Source organism: Bison bison, unplaced genomic scaffold, assembly GCF_000754665.1.
Source record: "Bison bison bison isolate TAMUID 2011002044 unplaced genomic scaffold, Bison_UMD1.0 scf7180017864479, whole genome shotgun sequence".
NCBI classification, from domain to species: Eukaryota; Metazoa; Chordata; class Mammalia; order Artiodactyla; family Bovidae; genus Bison; species Bison bison.
In genome coordinates this window covers 3,904,892-3,924,630 of record NW_011495039.1, presented here as the reverse complement: position 1 = coordinate 3,924,630, position 19,739 = coordinate 3,904,892, and the positions used below count along the sequence as shown (strand labels likewise).

At 37.6% G+C, this 19,739-nt stretch overlaps 1 protein-coding gene across 1 annotated transcript in view; it reads left to right on the top strand.

Annotated features, from left to right (window-relative positions):
- The window catches only part of MEOX2 (mesenchyme homeobox 2), a 75,852-nt gene that overhangs the window by 46,309 nt on the left and 9,804 nt on the right, over positions 1–19,739 (top strand). Inside the window, exon 2 of the mRNA XM_010862155.1 lies at positions 8,989–9,161. Within this exon, the coding sequence (XP_010860457.1) occupies positions 8,989–9,161 (173 nt within the window). The remainder of the gene's footprint in view (positions 1–8,988; positions 9,162–19,739) is intronic.

The window sequence follows — 19,739 nt, the reverse complement described above, 5'->3', positions numbered from 1 at the left end:
AAAGCTGAAACTCCAGTACTTTGGCCACCTCATGCAAAGAGTTGACTCATTGGAAAAGACTCTGATGCTGGGAGGGATTAGGGGCAGGAGGAGAAGGGGACCACAGAGGATGCGATGGCTGGATGGCATCACTGACTCGATGGATGTGAGTCTGAGTGAACTCCGGGAGTTGGTGATCGACAGGGAGGCCTGGCGTGCTGTGACTCATGGGGTCGCAAAGAGTCGGACACAACTGAAGTGACTTAGCAGCAGCAGCAGAAGCAGCAGCATTGTTCTCATTTATTTAGTAATTGGGGGTGAGCAATTAAAATGGCATTCACATTTATATTTTAATACACATGGAAGCAATAGTCAAGGGCATGAAGCAGATGTAAACCTCCAGATCCACTCCCCATTCACCTCCTATTCAGCTCTTATATCAGCAAATGACTTGGAGTTACATGGTGTTACTGTGTCCCTGAGAGGATGAGGAAGGAAAGAAACACTTTTCAGAAATCAGGAATCTAGGTAACTTGACAGTGGCCAGAAGAATTGTGACATCTCTAATTTACATCTGTCAATGGGGCAAAAAGCACTGAGACCCCTTTCTATATCAGACAGCACCATACAGTTTTTGCAATGAGGGCCTAGAAAATTCAGCACCAATTCTGCTAGCAGTTTGATAAATCCCTTGGATGTACAACAACAGAACTTCCATAAAGTTTATTTTATATTATAGAAGACAAGTCTGTATCTTCTAAGAGTGTAAGGGCTTGCACTTACGCTGTTGTTCCGAGCCCCTTTTTTGGCAATTCACTGTATATTTTTTGGCAAGTGACTTTAATATATTTTAATAGCAGTAACTCTTATAAATTACTGAGCTTTTTATTTATCTTCATGTCTGCTTTGCACCTCTGGATTCTAGACTCTAGGTAATTTAACAGTAAGATATTTGCCTTAATTCATCTTCATATTCCCAATGCTAAGCACCTAATTTCGAATGTCTTCTGGATTTTTGATTTTCATGCTAAAATCACAATCATGGAAATTTGAATGACCCTCAGCTTAAAAAAAAAAAAGAAAGTGCCACTAAATATTGCTTTATATTATCTAATTTTTCAAAGCACACGTCTATCACATAATCGATGGCAGATGAAGACAAGTAATATTAACTTCAATTTATTTCTATAAAAAAGTACCAGGTCAGTGTTAGGATTTTAAAATTTAAAACCCAAGAGATTAAATGTTATACCAAGTGAAGGAACAGATTGCACATAGTTCATAATTCCCACCCTCAGCACTACTGACATTTTGGATCGGATAATTCTTACTGTATTTATATGCAGAGAAATATGAACCCATTCAAGATAAATGGGTGGTGATGGCTGTCCTGGGCATTGTAAGATGTTTAGCAGCATCGTGGCTTCTACTCACTAGATGCTCTAGCAAGCCCCAGCTCCACTTTAGTGTTATCAGATATTGCACAGGACTCCCAGTTTAATTTAAAATCCAGATAAACAATGAATAGCATTTTACTTTAAGTATACCCCAAGTATTGCATGGGACCTAAAGAACTAAAAACTGTCACTATTTCAGATGACCTGATACTGTATACGGAAAATCCCCAAGAATTCTACCAAAGTACTGTTGGAACTAACAAATAAATTCAGTGAAGTTGCAGGACACAAAATTAATATACAAAACATATGTTGCATTTCTAAGTTAATTTTTGTTGGAGTATAGTTACTTAACAATGTTGTATTAGTTTCTGCTGCTGCTGCTGCTGCGTTGCTTCAGTCGTGTCCGACTCTGTGCGACTCCACAGACCGCAGCCCACCAGGCCCCCCCGTCCCTGGGACTCTCCAGGCAAGAATACTGGAGTGGGTTGCCATTTCCTTCTCCAATGCATCAAAGTGAAAAGTGAAGGTGAAGTCGCTCAGTCGTGTCCGACTCTTCGCGACCCCATGGACTGCAGCCTAGCAGGCTCCTCCATCCGTGGGATTTTCCAGGCAAGAGTACTGGAGTGGGGTGCCATTGCCTTCTCCGGTATTAGTTTCTGCTCTATGGCAAATATATCCCCTCTTTTTTAGGATTTCCTTCTTATTTAGGTTGGGCTTCCCAGGCGGCTCAGCAATAAAGAACCCACCTACAATGCGGGAGCCACAGGAGACGTGGGTTCGATCCCTGCGGCGGGAAGATTCCCCGGAGAAGGGCACAACAACCCACTCCAGTATTCTTGCCTGGAGATTCCCATGAACAGAGGGGCCTGATGGGCTACAGTCCATGGGGTCGCAAAGAATCGGACAGGACTGAAGCGACTTAGCACAGCATGGCACTCATTTAGGCTACCACAGAGCAGTGATATACACTAGTAACAAGTTATCAGAAAGAGAACTCAAGAAAACAATCTCATTTACAATCATATCAAAAAGTATAAAATATTTAAGAATAAATTTAATCAAAAAGGTGAAAGACCTGTACATGAAAAACTTAAGATATTGACGAGAGAAACTGAAGAAAACACAAATAAATGGAAAGGCATTCTGTATTTATGGATTAGAAGTAAGACTGTTCAAATGCCCATATCTGATTTAAATTGGCTAAAATTCCTTTAACTGCTGTTATCTTAAAATTATAGAGGAGGAAGGAAGCAAAGAGAAGGACTTAGTTGTAGTATCTGCCAGTTTATCCTAGGAATGCAATGCAATGCCAAGGTAAGATTATTACCTACTGTGAGAAACCGTCTACATATAAGGTATGGATGACTTTAGAGACCCAAATAACCTATTTTTAAGGAAATTCTGAGAGATTTGTTTTCATATTATTTATATCCATATTCATAGTTAGTTATTAAATAGGTAACAATTTAAGAATAATTCTGTGGTATTATCAGTCTCTCTTTCTCTCTCATTCTAAAATGTAATCTAAAAGTGTATAGATTTTAAAAAGTATCTCAGGTCTTCATATTCTTTCCCTTTATGCAATTACATCATGTAATTTTGCATGACTGTGTAATGTTGCTAATTGTAATACTTGCTTATGTGGGTAGCTATTGCTAAATATTGACATGGTCATATATACTGAATTTTGATTCTTCTCACTTTCAGAATTAGTTGTAAAAAACATGCCCAAATATTTTGTAAAAAAGTCAAATCTGTAAACTGAAATGTATTCTAATATAATAGTAACTATTCTATTTCATAAAAGTTTCAGCTATACATGGTTAATCTTTCAATTATCTCCCAGCAATAAGAGCCTAAATGCCTTTAACAGAAATAAATAGGATGTTCTTTATAAATTATCTGTTCAAAACATACAATTGGCAACACAAATGTTAGAAAAATAAATATATCTTCTGTTTCATAATGTGAGATTTATCTGACTTATTTCATTCCTGAAAGCATAACTAGACAATCGCATGAATAATCAAGGAAGCAATGAGCAGGGAGACTAGATGATGAAAGAGTGTATCCACCAGTTGATAATCACTGGTCCAGCCCATAGGATGACTTTTGCATGTTAAATACAACTATTACTATTATCAATACTAAACTGTTACTAAAAATAAAAATTTCTTTTTTTTTAATCTTTGATAATTAGCCTTGGTAAAGAATCCACTTACAATGCAGGAGACCTGGGTTCCATCCCTGGGTTGAGAAGATCCCCTGGAGAAGGGAAAGGCTACCCACTCCAGTATTTGGGCCTGGAGAATTCCTTGGACTATACAGTTCATGGGGTTATAAAGAGTTCGACACAACTACGTGACTTTCACTTTCACTTCTTTATAAGTAAAGAGAAAATGTTATAATGGCTATAGATTTTTCATATCAATGCTGTAAGAAATAGTGGATAGTTTCAATGCTAATTTCTATTCTAGATTTACCACAGCAATTTTCAACTCTCCCTCTTTTTTTTTTCACTTACACACTTCAATGTATAAGAGACACATTCATTAGTAATAGAAGCTTAGTATGGCTGTGGTTCTCAGATCTGGAGAGTGGATCAGCTAGAGGATTAAAAAACCCCTGGGGAAGATCGTTTACTCTGAAAAAAAAAACCCTGGAAAGTTTGAAATGCCCACTCATTAAAAATCTTAAGAAGCAAGTTGGAAGTGTTTCTCATAAGACAGGCGATTTCCTGTTTAAATGTGAAAATTACTAGCATCAATAGGATTATTCTATAAAGTTCCCTACCTCTATCCACAATACCTATGCCTCTGTAAATGTAATTATTAGCTTCCAATATCTGCTATTTGTGGAGCTTTGTTAATAGCAGAGCATCTCTCATTTTGAATAGCCTACAAAACATTAATACAAAAAGTTGCAAAGAACTATAGACTGTGGCTTAGCATTCATTCTTTCTTCAGAATATGAAAGAAGTATTCATTTTAGTCTGAGCTATAAGAGCATTCCTTTACATTTTGATATTTTTACAGACATTGGTAAATTATGTTCTTCATTTAAACGAGTTAATAAGTTTACTCAGGGTAGCCAAAAATATACTCAATCAGACTTTATTATTTCTCTTTTGCTAAGAGGTATTCTGTGCCACTAGTGAACAGACCAAGCCCTTACATTACTTGTCTTCCATAAAACATTATTATCTTTTGGCATCCTCTTGCACTAGGGGAAATAAAAAGTCACATGTGGAGAAGTTCTAAATGCTAGACAGAAATGATCCTTGGAGGGCAATTTTTATCCTCCACGGAAGTATTGCAGACTCCTTCCATTAGCATAGTCCCAGGGAGCAAAAGGTTAGAGAACTGGGACTGCCAGCTCTACCTGAACACATAAGTCAACATTTCCTCCAAGCGACGAGGGAGTGTGAGAGTGCACCCACATGTGCATTAAAGTATCTGAGACGAGAAATAACAATTGTGATATTTTACATTGCAATGTACTGTACAGATGGTGACATTTTGTTTGTGGTTGTAGGGAAGAAAGGAAGGCAGTTTCCAGACTCCCCTCCCTCAACACCTACCATTTGGCGTAGGATATGGGAGGCTGAAGAAAACGGAGGGAGTTTTGCCTCGGTTGAAACAGCTGGGAAACAGATGGAAGCTAATGTGCCATTTGCCAAAAGCCTCATCCAAGGCTCCCACCCATTTTCCACCAAAGAAGAGTTAGTCAGGTGAAGGTAGAAGGAGCTTAAGGGTCAGTAAATGATGGACTTTGGAAAGTGCAGGCAAGAAAAATCCAAAAAGATGTTTGAAATCCAAGATTGTAGAAGTCCAGAAATGCAGTCCCAAGGAGCATGTTTTTAATAGGAAGGAAAAAGTGTGAGCATCATGGGTAAAAACCACAACAGAATCATAGATCCAAGGGTGTAAGTGCCCACAGAATTAATTGACATTGGTGCTACTCTACTTAAATTGCACTGACAGCCTCTTTTAGGTAATGAAGTCAAGATGCACATACCCACTCTTTTGTCATGTAAATTACAATGTAATTATTCCTGGGTGATCATTATAAATGTAACTGCACAATTCACATGGTTTTAGTCATTGGATTTCACTTTGTGAGGTACTTAGGTTTGGAATTCAGGCACTTGGTTAAGTTGCTTTTGGATATAAATGTTGAATTATAGCCAGACTTTTGTTCAAATTCAGTCATTGGATGTATAAACCATCTTCTTGTATATTTCTAGTTTCAGGGGGCATGCATATAGATAGATACACTGCATGTAACCCTTCTTCCAAGGACTGGCCCAAGTTTTGTATGTTTGTGTGTGTCTGTGGTATTTTTGAAGAACTGTTGAATACTGAGGAAGTAAAAGAAATTGGTTTCAAAAATAAACACCACTTAATAGGCTTTCCTCAATGTGAGTTTGTTCATTCATGCTTATATAAGGGAATGTGTTAACCATGAATCATTCAAATTGAATTGCTCATGAGAAAAAATGCTCTGGCTTTGCTGTCAGTTTCCAGACTTACATTACTGAGGGGAGTAAAGCATTGTCCCCTCATAAAGAATAATTAACCACAGATTTCAAACTGAATGTGGCTCCAAATTGGCGAAAATACTTTTGATTCACGTGAGAACATGCATCCTTGTGAGAGGGACCTATCTGAATATTCTGGGCTGTGACTGAGTTTGCCTCTGCCAGGACAGCCCATGGAAAAGTTAAGGGGAAAAAAAAGAAAGCAATCATCGGAAAGTTTTGTTCACACGTTACCAGACTAGCAAAATGCACGGAAGATGTGGAAGTTTGCAAATCTGTAGCTAAAAGTGTGGATAATGGACAGCAGGTTCCACTTAGAGGCAGGTAAATTGGCATTGTGTAAACACATCCGACCTGAGAGCTCACACGTCACGTAATAACTGACTGATCCAGTCCCAGTGGCTTACAGTAAAATACAGTCGGCCTGTGTCTGACATATCGCAAACCACTTTTCACACCGGATGAAGCCTGCCTGCCCTGCTAAGGTAGGGAGCCAGTCAATACAGGGTTACGTGACAAGCCCGGAAATGCGATCTATGAGTCCGAAGAATTTCCGACAGCGCCACCGTACCATTCAGTGAAACACGCCCATGATCCCGCAGAGAAAAAGTAACGGCCCTGCATGCCAAAGTTTTGATGTGAACCTGTCGCCACTGCTGCTTACTTGTGTGTGTGTGTGTTAGTCGCTCAGTCATATCAGACTCTTTGCGACCCCGTGGACTGTAGCCTGCCAGGCCCCTCTGTCCATGGAATTTTCCAGGCAAGAATATTGGAGTGGGTTGCCATTTCCTTTTCCAGGGGATCTTTTCGACCCAGGGCTGCTACTTAGACCTAGAGAACTTTGCATTTGGCCAGCTTTGATTCTGGTAAGAATCAAATCGAAACTGTTTAGCTTAGGGCACCTTGTCTAGTGGATTTCCATTACGCAGGCCCCTCTTTACTTCAGTTAGACTTCCCTCAGCCAGACAGGAAAAGGGCACTAAAAAAACCCAACATCTTTGCACATAGCATATTTAAGTATCATTAGATGAAGAAGCAAATATTGTTTCAAAAGACCCTTCATAAAGCTGTTCAGATCAGTCACTCAGTCCTGTCCGACTCTTTGCGACCCCATGGACTGCAGCATGCGAGGCCTTCCTGTCCGTCACCAACTTCCGAAGTTTACTCAAATTATGTCCATTGAGTCCGTGATGCCATCCAACCACCTCATCCTCTGTTGTCTCCTTCTCTTGCTTTAATTCTTTCCCAGCATCAGGGTTTTTTCCAGTGAGTCAGTTCTTCGCATTAGGTGGCCAAAGTATTGGAGTTTCAGCTTCAGCATCAGTCCTTCCAATGAATATTCAGGACTGATTTCCTTTAGGAAATCGTAAAGCTTTACCTTACTACATTGTCAATTTAAAAAAAAATGTCCCTTTTTAGGTAATCTGATGTTAATATGATTGAGCCATTATTTTTTCTATATCATTTATCTCATTTGGCTTCATAGAAGAGTTCATTATATCCCTATGTGATTAAGGCATTACTATTTATATGTAGATGCTCAAAAATAACTAGAAAACTGAATTTTCGAGAGTATACAGACATGCTGCTTTATCTTGATTATGTTTATATTTCACTGAGGATAAACTTGACATGAATTATTAGAGCTGGTATGATTAAATATTACTTGGTTATGTAGAATTTTTTTCACTATAGATATGCATGAATATTAAGAATGTCTTCTAACTTACATCTCAGGGATATTATACGGACACGTAAGATTTGATTTTGTTGTTTAGTCACTTGGTCATGTTCAGCTCTTTTGCAACCCCATGAATTGTAGCCTTCCAGGCTTTTCTGACCTTGGGGTTTCCCAGGCAAGAATACTGGAGTGGGTTGCTGCTTCTCCAAGGGATCTTTCTGACCCAAGGATCGAACCCCCATCTTCTGCATTACAGAAAGATTCTTTACTGCTGAGCCACAGGGGAAGTCTGATAAAGAAAACAGTCTACATTAATTATGTCTTGAACTCTTAGGAAAAAAAATGCCATGATATACTGTAAGTTATTTTTATAGGACATTATAAGATGTTGTGTTTGGCTAGCTATGTTAGATGTTATGCATCCTATGTTTATCTCATATATAGTGAAAAATCATTTAAAATTATGTTCATATTTTGAGTTAAATGAGCAAAATTTTATTTATAGATTCCACGTTGCCCTAAGAATTATGCAAGAATAGAGTATGGTTATTGCCTTTAAGGAGACTGCACTTCAATAAAAATTTAAAAGGCAATAAATTCACACAGACACACTCATACACACACACACACTTAAATATACACACTTATGTATGCTTAGTCCGAGCTTGAACTGACTTTTGTGGTCTAGTCACTAAATTTGAATTTCTCAAATAATCACATACTGAGTCACCACTATTTTTAGGATCCCTCTGTTCAATTAAACTTAGAACTCAAGAATTTATGTTGAAAAACTTATTAGAAGAAATCTTGTATCTGAATAGTTTTAGATAAAAACTTGTTTAATAGAGAGGCTTTGTTTTTTCTTGTTACTAATATTATAATAGCATATTAAGTGAAAGTGTTAGTCACTTAGTCATGTCTGACTCTTTGTAACTCCATTGACTGGGGCCTGCCAGGCTCCTCTGTCCTTGGAATTCTCTAGGCAAGTATTGGAGTGGGTTGCCATTCCCTTCTCCAGTGGATCTTCCCAACCTAGGGACTGAACCAGTGTTTTCTGCACTGAAGGCAGATTCTTTACCATCTGTGCCACCAGGGAAGCATATTAAGAACAGTTAAGTTTTTTTGTTTATATTGATATTCCAAAAGAAGAAAACTAGACACAGCCCCAATTTGGCTGTAAGTCACCTCAGGGCACATTGGAAAAAAAATGCAATTTATCTCACCCTGTCAAGATAAATCTTACTGTCTTTGGTTTCTCTCTATTTTTACTGTGTTTAATAGAGTACCTGGAAAAGTAGTTATCAGTAAATGTTTCTGTTATAAATGAAATGATTGAATGTGTTTGAGTGAATGAACTAAATCTAACTCTTTTACTTTTTTTTCCCCAGACTCCCAGGAAGGAAATTACAAGTCAGAAGTCAACAGCAAACCCAGAAAGGAAAGGACAGCTTTTACCAAAGAGCAAATCAGAGAACTTGAAGCAGAATTTGCCCATCATAATTATCTGACCAGACTGAGGCGATATGAGATAGCAGTGAATCTGGATCTCACTGAAAGACAGGTAATGTTGGACATTGTCATTGTATATTTTTAACTGCTTTGGATCAACAATCTTCTCTCACCATTTAAAAAATATCTAGATCAGTTCAGTTCAGTCGCTGAGTAGTATAAGACTCTTTGTGACTCCATGGACTGCAGCATGCCAGGCCTCCCTGTCCATCACCAACTCCTGGAGTTCACTCAAACTCATGTCCCCCCAGTCGGTGATGCCATTCAACCATCCCATCCTCTCTTGTCCCTTTTTCCTCCTGCCTTCAGTCTTTCCCAACTTCAGGGTCTTTTCAAATGAGTCAGTTCTTCCATCAGGTGGCCAAAGTATTAGAATTTCAGCTTCAGCCTCAGTCCTTCCAATGAATATTCAGGACTGATTTCTTTTAGGATTGACTAGTTTGATCTCCTCGCAGTCCAAGGGACTCTCAAGAGTCTTCTCCAACTGCTGCTGCTGCTAAGTCGCTTCAGTCGTGTCCGACTCTGTGCGACCCCATAGACGGCAGCCCACCAGGCTCCCCTGTCCCTGGGATTCTCCATGCAAGAACACTGGAGTGGGTTGCCATTTCCTTCTCCAATGCATGAAAGTGAAAATGAAATCACTCAGTCATGTCTGACTCTTAGCTACCCCATGGACTGCAGCCCACCAGGCTCTTCCATCCATGGGATTTTCCAGGCAAGAGTACTGGAGTGGGGTGCCATTGCCTTCTCTGGTCTTCTCCAACACCACAGTTCAAAAGCATCAGTTCTTCATTGCTCAGCTTTGTTTATGATATAACTCTAACATCCATACAGGAGTACTGGAAAAACCATAGCTTTGACTATGCGGACCTTTGTTGGCAAAGTAATGTCTCTGCTTCTTTAATATGCTGTCTAGGTTGATCATAGCTTTTCTTCCAAGGAGCCAGCGTCTTTTAATTCCATAGCTGCAGTCACCATCTGCAGTGATTTTGGAGCCCAAGAAGATAAAGTCTCTCACTGTTTGCATTGTTTCCCCATCCATTTGCCATAAAGTGATGGGACTGGGTACTATGATCTTTGATTTTTGAATGTTTGAGTTTTAAGTCAGCTTTTTCACTCTCCTCTTTCACTTTCATCAAGAGGTTCTTTAGTTACTTCTCACTTTCTGCTATAAGGGTGGTGTCATCTGCATATCTGGGGTTTTGATATTTCTCCTGACCATCTTGATTCCAGCTTGTGCTTCATACAGCCCAGAATTTATGATGTACTCTCTGCATAGAAGTTAAATAAGCAAGGTGATAATATACAGTCTTGACATACTCCTTTCCCAATTTGGAACCAGTCTGTTGTTCCATGCCCGGTGCTTACTGTTGTTTCTTGACCTGCATACAGATTTCTCAGGAAGCAGGGTCTGGTAGTCCTATCTCTTGAAGAATTTTCCAGTTTTTTGTGATCCACACAAAGGCTTTGGTCAGGGTGGTATTTTTCAGGTATTTATATATATATATATTCAGGTATTTTTAGTCAATATACTAGAAATGGATGTTTTTCTGGAATTTGATCTAATGGGTGTTGGCAATTTGATCTCTGGTTCCTCTGCCTTTTTAAAATCCATCTTGAACATCTGGAAGTTCTTGGTTCATGTACTGTTGAAGCCTAGCTTGGAGAATTTTGAGCATAGGTTTGCTAAGGTGTGAGATGAATGCAATTGTGCAGTACTTTGAACATTCTTTGGCATTGCCTTTCTTTGGGATTTGAATGAAAACTGACCTTTCCCAGTCCTGTAGTCACTGCTGAGTTACTTACCAGACTTGCTGGCATATTGAGTATAGCACTTTAAGAGCATTATCTTTTAGGATTTGAGATAGCTCAGCTGAAATTCCATCACCTCGCCTAGCTTTGTTCATAGTGATGCTTCCTAAGGCCCACTTCACTTCCATTCTAGGATGTCTGGCTCTAGGTGAGTGATCACACCATGGCATGGTTATTATGATCTGTAATTCTAGATATCTAGATCTGTGATTCTCAAATATCACTGGGTAGACCAATTTTCTCTTTCATGATGAAGCTTTTGCCCAGCATAATGATATAATTAAGGAAGAATAAAATAAAGTGAAGTGAAGTCGCTCAGTCGTGTCTGACTCTTTGTGATCTCATGTCCATGGGATTCTCCAGGCAAGAACATTGGAGTGGGTTGCCACTTCCTTCTCCAGAGGATCTTCCCAACACAAGGATCATACCCGGGTCTCCCGTACTGCAGGCAGACTTTTTACTGTCTGAGCCACCAAGGACTCCCTGAAGAATAAAATAGTCATATTTATTTATATATTTTTTACTTTACAATATTGTATTGGTTTTGCCGTATGTTGACATGAATCTGCCACGGGGGTACATGTGTTCCCCATCCTGAACCCCCCTCCCACCTCCCTCCCCATCCCATCCCTCTGGGTTTATTCAGTTTATGGAATCATTGTTTGTTCTGTGAATGTATCTTTCTTATATTTTTTGTTTTTAAAATATTATTTCTTTTATATAATGATGGCATATGGAGAGGACTTTTATTTTTTATATTCTTGTATTTTTAATTGATTGATGATTGCTTTACAAAATTGGTTTGATTTCTGTCATACATCAACATATATTAACCATAGGTGTACATATGTCCCCTCCCTTTTTAACCTCCCTTCGACCTCCCACCCCATCCCACTCTCTAGGTTGTGATAGAGTCCCAGTTTGTGTTCCCTGAGTCCTACAGCAAATTCCCATTGGCTGTTTATTTACATATGTCAGTGTATATGCTTCCATGTTACTCTCTCCATTCATCTTGTTTATTTTTTAAATCTCCTTATTTTACATAACAGAAATTTGGGAACCCCCATGTTAGTATCCTTTATTGCTCAGGATAGGGTTTATGTTGCAGTAATACATTAACCCTCAAATCTGAATGACATAAGAATAAAGTTTATTGTTTGTTCACTCTCCATACTAACTTTTCAAGTCCAGCATTCCAAATAATCACTCAGGACCCAGTCTGACCTTCTGGCATCCTGACATGTGGTGTCCTTGGTAACTGCAAGAGGTAAGAAAGAGCTGGAGGTTCATGCATTGACCTCTAAATGTTTTCACCTGGAAATGACCCATGTCACTTCCATTTACACTCTAATGTCTGGAAATAGTCAATGGTACCACTTAAATTTAAGGGAGCTGAGGCATGGTAGGCACAAGGGCACATAGATCATTGGTAAATATCTACCCCACTGCCCAAAATATTTTTGAAATTGTATTTGTCTCAGAAATTACAAATTCTGGTACCCACTCATTTAGAGAAACTTTGAAATGATTAGCAATCTGTGAACACCAGTTAATAAGACATAAATAATATTTTAATTAATTACGTTTTAGATCCTTTCTTGGATTTTATCTGAATGGCAAATGATTTGCTCGAATAGTTTCCCTGAGCACTCTTTTATATGAGTTCTGATTTTCCCTAGAAGAATCTAGCCTACTGATGGTTAATAGTTGCTAATCTTTAGAAAAACATTCCTGAAAGGCAAACGCAAACATCTTTATGGACAGTGCAGTTATGATTGGCACTCTTAGGAGCAGAGTCTCATTTCCTCTTTCACTGTGTGTACCTCCTCCAGGGATCCCATTGGAACCAAAGAAATATCAACAGGGTGTGGACAAATGAATACTATCTTAGGAGAGCGAGTTATTTTATCCAACTTCTTAAATCATTTGCTTTCCTTCTGTTAATTTCTATATTTCAGCTTTTAGTAGGATCATTCTGGGTAGTGAAAATATACAGAGGAACACTTTTATGTGGTTCTATTTATTGGCAGTTTATATTTTATTAAATATTATGACTAGTACCTAAGTTATGGAGCACAACATTTTCCTTCCCTTGAACTTCACATACAAAGTTCTCTCCATAAGTGTACAACATTTGGCACGATGGAAAGCAGGATCCAAAATCTACATCATCAGACATCTGCTTTTTTGCTCTATTTTTTTTTTAACTGGGAACAGGAAAAATATGATGGAGGGATGGAATTACACATTAATGTTTTTGTAAAGAGAATGTGAATTCTAGGAAATGTAACTGTATTTAAAGTGATACATAAAGGAAATAAGAAACTAGAGTTAGCTTGTAATCTACAGAAATGTGGGATGTATAACTATACTCTTAATTAAGAGAAAAGTAAAAATCTGTGCTTTCTTTGCTGGAGGTGTCCTGTGGTTCCCTGTCATTATCTGATCAGAGAGTAGAGGTTTCACTTTTGGCCAAGAATAATTTCTTTTTAGGAGGAATTCTGTAAATCTTGTTTGGAAATTTTGAAGGCATTTTGAGTATTTATTCTTTCTTCCTGACTTGCCATTCTTGGAAAAGAATTATAAGCAATTACATGAAAAATTATATCATATGTATATGTACACACACACTATATACACAGGAGTTCCGTGATGACTCAGATGGTAAAGAATCTGCCTGCAATGCAGGAAACCCAGGTTGGATCCCTGGGTGGGAATATCCCCTGGATATAGGAATGGCTGTCCATTCCAGGATTCTTGCCTGGAGAATTCTATGAACAGAGGAGCCTGGTGGGCTACATTCCATGGGGTGTCAAAGAGTCAAACACGACTGAGTGACTAAAACTTTCACTTCACTTTTCATACTATACACACACACATGCCCAATTTTAATCTTTGTCTTTTTTAAGAGTCTCTTTAAAATTCTGTATCACTTAGACTTTGCTGTGTAACAAACCTCTTAAAAGTCTTAATGGCTTTAAATAATAATCAGCACTTAATTTCCTCAAAGTTTTGAGGATCAAAAATTTTTATCTGAGCTCAATTGGACAGTTCTACTTCTGGCCTTACCTAGAGCCCTTGTGCAACTCTATTCAGCTGGTGGGTGACTGAGAACTGGTTCTAGGCAGCCTCACCTGGAACAGCTTGCCTCTGTCTCTGTTGCATGTGTGATTTCATCTTCTAAAAGGCTCCCTGGCGTTCTTCAAATAGTGGTAGAAGTATTCAGTGTGCGTGGGTGTTCAAAGCCTCTGCTCAGATCATGTTTCCTAAAGTCCCATTGTCTAAAGTGAATCATATGACCAAGCTCGGTAAGAGATCACCACCTACGGGAGTGGATACATGGAAGGAAGGCAAAAATTTTTGGAGGTCATTAGGGAAACAATCCAACTATAGTCTCATAAAGGGAAAAATTACAACAACAAAAGTAAATCCTGAGATAATTAGGTTTTCAAATAATTGCAAATTTGGTATTGTTCAGAAGTTTTTTATCCTATAAATCTCTATTAATTAGTTTGTCAAGTTAATAAAAGATATAATGGGTATATGTGGAATCTAAATTCCAAATCAAAATTATGTCTTTAGTTTTTGCTACTAAGAAAAATTCAATTGTTATGAGAAAAAATCGGAACAAAAACCCTGTATTTGCCAGATGGAATTGTGTATTCTTAGGCAAGTAACAATCTCCCCAAGGCATAAAATGGAAATTAAAACTACCTTCTCTTTCTTTTACTCAGGTTTATATGTCACAATGTATGTGAAAGAACTTTTAGCATAAGCTATAAAACAAATCTATTACTCAGAGGGGGAAAGCTTCTTTGCTATGAAAGGCATAGTGGGTTAATCCTTTTGTAATAAAAATACCTCTCAATCAGGGAGATATTTTCAGTTAATTTTCTCATGGTTGGGCTTTTAAAATTATAAACATAGAGTTATCAATCGAAGCCTTTTCATTCATCTTCTTTTAATTGAGATACAGCTATTCCATTTCTTTGATTTTGCATTAATGCCATTCATACATATCTATGTAATCTATGTCTTGATTTAAAATATTAAATAGCATCCCTTTCATAGGGTTTCCACCTGTAAAATATTCTAATTCTAGATTTGCAATTTTTCAATTTCATTTTACTGAAAGATTTATTTTTTCCATACTTTAAAATAACATAGGATTTATTAAAGTAACTTAAATGTATACACCAAAGAATATTATATCTACTCCCATATTGTTTAGTGTTTTCCTAAACTTTAATAGGATGTTTAATCTCTTAAAATATTTTTTCTCTATTTTTTAAAAGCCTTCCAAGATTCAAATACAGAGAAAGAATAGATATGTTCTATATAATATAAAGGGAAAAAGCAACAAATATTGAATCATTTCCACTAGTAGCAAAATTATTTCACAGAAATAACTTTCTCCTAAATGAAAATTTATAAACAGAAGCAGTTTTAAATGTACTTTTATTTAGAAAACTTACATAGTTGCCTATAAAATATGTATATGTATAACTGATATTTTATTTGTAGATACTGCTCCTTTGTTTATATCACCCAATCAATATCAGTTCAGTCATTCAGTGGTGTCTGACTCTTTGCAACCCCATGGACTACAGCATGCCAGGCTTCCCTGTCCATCACCAACTCCTGGAGCTTGCTCAAACTCATGTCCCCATCAGTATACCTGCCACATATTCTACAATGGGCTATACATGTGATTGTAAATATTTGAAATAATGATTAGATTTCCTTTTAGAAAAAAAATAATATATGCGAAACCCTTAACTATTACTCAGGACTCAAATTTTCAAATCTGGAGGAACAGCTCTGAAATCTCCAAAGAAATTGGACTTTTATGTTTGTGTCTCCCACATGGCAATGCCGGTACAGGTAGGGGACATCTGTTATCCCCTTTGAATTCCATCTGGCCAAAGAGGAAGAAGAAGGGTAAAGAGAAAAGAGGCTTATCCTGCACAGTAATTCCATATTAGCACTTAGGTATTAAAGAAAATTGTTTTATGTTCAATAAAAGTGGAGACACTGGGACGAAGTTAAGCTTTAAATATTTTAATTATGCGCTTAGTCACTTAGTCGTGTCTGACTCTTTTTGACCCCATGGATTTAGCCTGCCAGACTCCACTGTCTATGGGGATTCTCCAGGCAACAATACTGGAGTGGGTTTCCATGCCCTCCTCCAGGGGATCTTCCCAATCCAGGGACTGAACCCAGGTCTCCTGCATTGCAGGTGGATTCTTTTAATGTCTGAGCCACCAGGAAAGCCCAACGCTGTTTTGTATAACAGTTACACTGTAGTAACCATCCAGCTTCTAATTTACACCTTCACGTGTACAACATATTCTTCTATACTGTTCTCAATCAACAGCTAATAATCCTTAATTGGCAGAGTCACTTGGAATACTTAGAAGAGCCAGTCAGTCTAAAGACCCTTCTGTCCCAAGGTATTTTTAAGTTTGACAAGCTTATTCTGGCTTTTGCATCCATCCAGACGCACTTGGAAAAAACTCATGCCAAAGTTTTAATATTTCACAGTGGGATGAAGAGGGAAGGCAGTTGCATAAAACTATAGGAGTGTCAAAAATGGACATATTTATAGAGTCAAGACTGCCAGATATAGAAAGAATGAGAGCTCCTTCCATGTCACAAAATCATTTTACAAAGCTAATCAAAGGTGCGATATTGCAGATTTGTAAGCTAACTGACCAGAATAAACAGACTGAATTAATGATTCTGCTGCCAAGATAAATGGAAAAATCCTACCTAGTTGGATCACATTCCGTTAGTGGAAAGGAGAGGAATTATGTTTTGTTTGTTACTCATAAATCATTAAATGGCTCATTGCCAAGTGTTTTCCAAATAGACAAAAATTTTTTGGATGACCATGAAGGAGAATTTTTCCTGGGCCAAGTAAATAGTGGTTTTGTCTTTTACTGAGCATTTTACACAACCCTTCTCCTTTGCAGGTTAATTTCTATACATTTATATGAGTGCTTTTAGTTATTTAGCTAATAAGTTATATCTGCAAGATCAGACATATTGTCTATTCAAGGTAACCGTGTGTAGTCCATGGTTTTAGATATTTCCTCATATCTTTAGAGTAGTTTTTAACAGTCATCGGAGAAGGCAATGGCACCCCACTCCAGTACTCTTGCCTGGAAAATCCCATGGATGGAGGGCCTGGTGGGCTGCAGTCCATGGGGTCGCACAGAGTTGGACACGACTGAAGTGACTTAGCAGCAGCAGCAGCAGCAGCAGCAGAGTAACAGTTAGATGTTTCTTTTGCTTGCACATGGTATGACTTTGGGATTGGAATGAAAACTGACCTTTTCCAGTCCTGTGGCCACTGCTGAGTTCTCCAAATTTGCTGGCATATTGAGTGCAGCACTTTCACAGCATCATCTTTCAGGATTTGGAATAGCTGATCTGATCTGATCTGATGGTATGACTGCTATCTTGAGAGATTAAATATGATTGGGTCTGACCAGAAAAGTGGGAGTAGAGAATAGGGTGAATGAGTTGATGGTGGAATATAAAATAAGCTTTAATTTTGGGAATTTCCTCAATAAGGAAACAATTAGTTTATATTTAATCAGCAAATCAACAGTAACATTTTGAAACATATCATGTGTTGCAACACAGATCATCATTTACAGTGTAATGTTAAAGAAAAACATCTTCTTCTGTGAAAGATTACTCCTTTTTCACATTATCCTTGCAGTCACATAATTTTTTTTTTCATATAATGTAAAGTATTACTAAGAAGCTCCTGAAAATTTTGAGGCGCCGATTCAACTTTTGTGTTGGTATGTTCAACTTTAAAGATATATTCTGTTATCTAAATATGTATATACAGCATTGCATATGTTCCATGACATCTATAAAAGAATAAACACAAGTCTAATAAAGGACAGTTTCTAGAGAATTTGGGTATAGGACACTTTCTACAAGTCAATCTCCCTATGTCTACGACTCGTCATGAAAACCTCAGAAACATAGTCAATTTAGGATTGATTTTAACTTCATTTCTCTTTAGCACTTATAATTTTTATGCAAGACAGTTTTTTTCAATTTAAAAATTTTTTCCAGTTATTTGAAATTACTGAATACTTTAGTGTCAATATATATTCTTATGACAGTAGCAATTGCCATTACAAGTTCTTAGAATAATTTTGGAGACAGCTCCTAAATCTGATAAAAGTGAAGTGAGGGCTTACATATATTCTGATATATGAAACGAGATGCCAGTCCAGGTTCGATGCAGGATACTGGATGCTTGGGGCTAGTGCACTGGGACGACCCAGAGGGATGGTATGGGGAGGGAGGAGGGAGGAGGGTTCAGGATGGGGAACACATGTATACCTGTGGTGGATTCATTTTGATATTTGGCAAAACTAATACAATTATGTAAAGTTTAAAAATAAAATTAAAAAAAAGAAATAATCAGAATATTTAATTAGATTGAATCTTAAGAATTTCTAGTATTCTACTATTCTTATAAGAATGATGAGTTTATGTGTTTCAATAAAATATTTATATTTCACAAATTTCACAAAATTAGACAGTGGCTAGGGAAGAGGTCATTTCTTAAAATAGTATGCACTGGTTGTGATGTGTTGCTACTGTTAAACCTTAAGCCAGAGATTAGACAAGATGTTGAGAACAAAGGCCGTCATTCTAGCTGATCTTAGTAGTTTAAACAAGGTAAGTACCAGCAGTGGATCAGAATATATAAATTCCATGTATTCAAGACTGCTGTTTAGGAAATTTTTAACACAGTAATGGAGAAAAGTGCCTAATTTAGTTTTGATATTTCCACTCAGATTTGCTGAAGTCTTTTGTTCATGATCTACTGAGGTGACAGGATTTCACTTAAAATAAGTAAAACTCATATCCATATTTTTAATCTTGTGTAGAAATACAATTAGGAGTAGTAAAATTTCACTGTAAATTTTTACTCATAAATAGGTCATTTGAGTTGAATTCCATCATGTTTGACAGAAAGAGGTATAATTGTTAGCATTTAGTACTCCAGGACATTTCTAAAGGGTCAAAATAAAAGTAATCAGTCTCTAAGAATTTTGCTCATCATGTGAATTATTACTCTGGCTGCATTTTGGGAAAGGAGAATGTAATATGTACAATCAGCTTGTAATAGTACTGATTGCATTAACCTTAACCCTAACCCTAATTTCGTTTCATGGAGAATTTCATTTGTTTCCTAAAAAAGAGTTTATTTCTTGTTCAACATGTTATTTGCTCATGACTGCCAATGGCTAATGTGTATTCAGTTTGTCCAAAAACATGTGAAATAGTAAATGTTTTATGACTACATTAGTGAGCCTGGTTCTCAGGCATTCTAAGGACAAAAAAAAAGAGGCTTTGAAACCGAAAATTATAGAGGCCAGGAAGTGATTTCCTGGTCATAAACATTGTTTTAAAATAGAGGAGAAAGGTGAGAGGCAGTCCTCTATGCAGGAATTCAGTCTTTAGTCATGGAATATGTCCTAACTCCCTTTACCCTCCAATCCAACCCCCCCCCCCCCCCCCCCCCCACCCACACACACACACACATGCATGCACACTACCTCCCAACCCCATGTTGCACTGCTGTAGAAACAACAGAGTCAACTGGCAGCTCCCATGAACTTGTTGGAAACAGCCAAGGGATTCCTTCTCTTAATCAGATATAAATCTATTCAGGCAGGACAAGTAAGGAAGCTTTCTTTTCCCCCATTTTTCATCCCTACCTTAGAGAGCAATCTGGGCTCTAATTTGTCAGTTCATCTATTGACTTTGCCACTGAATT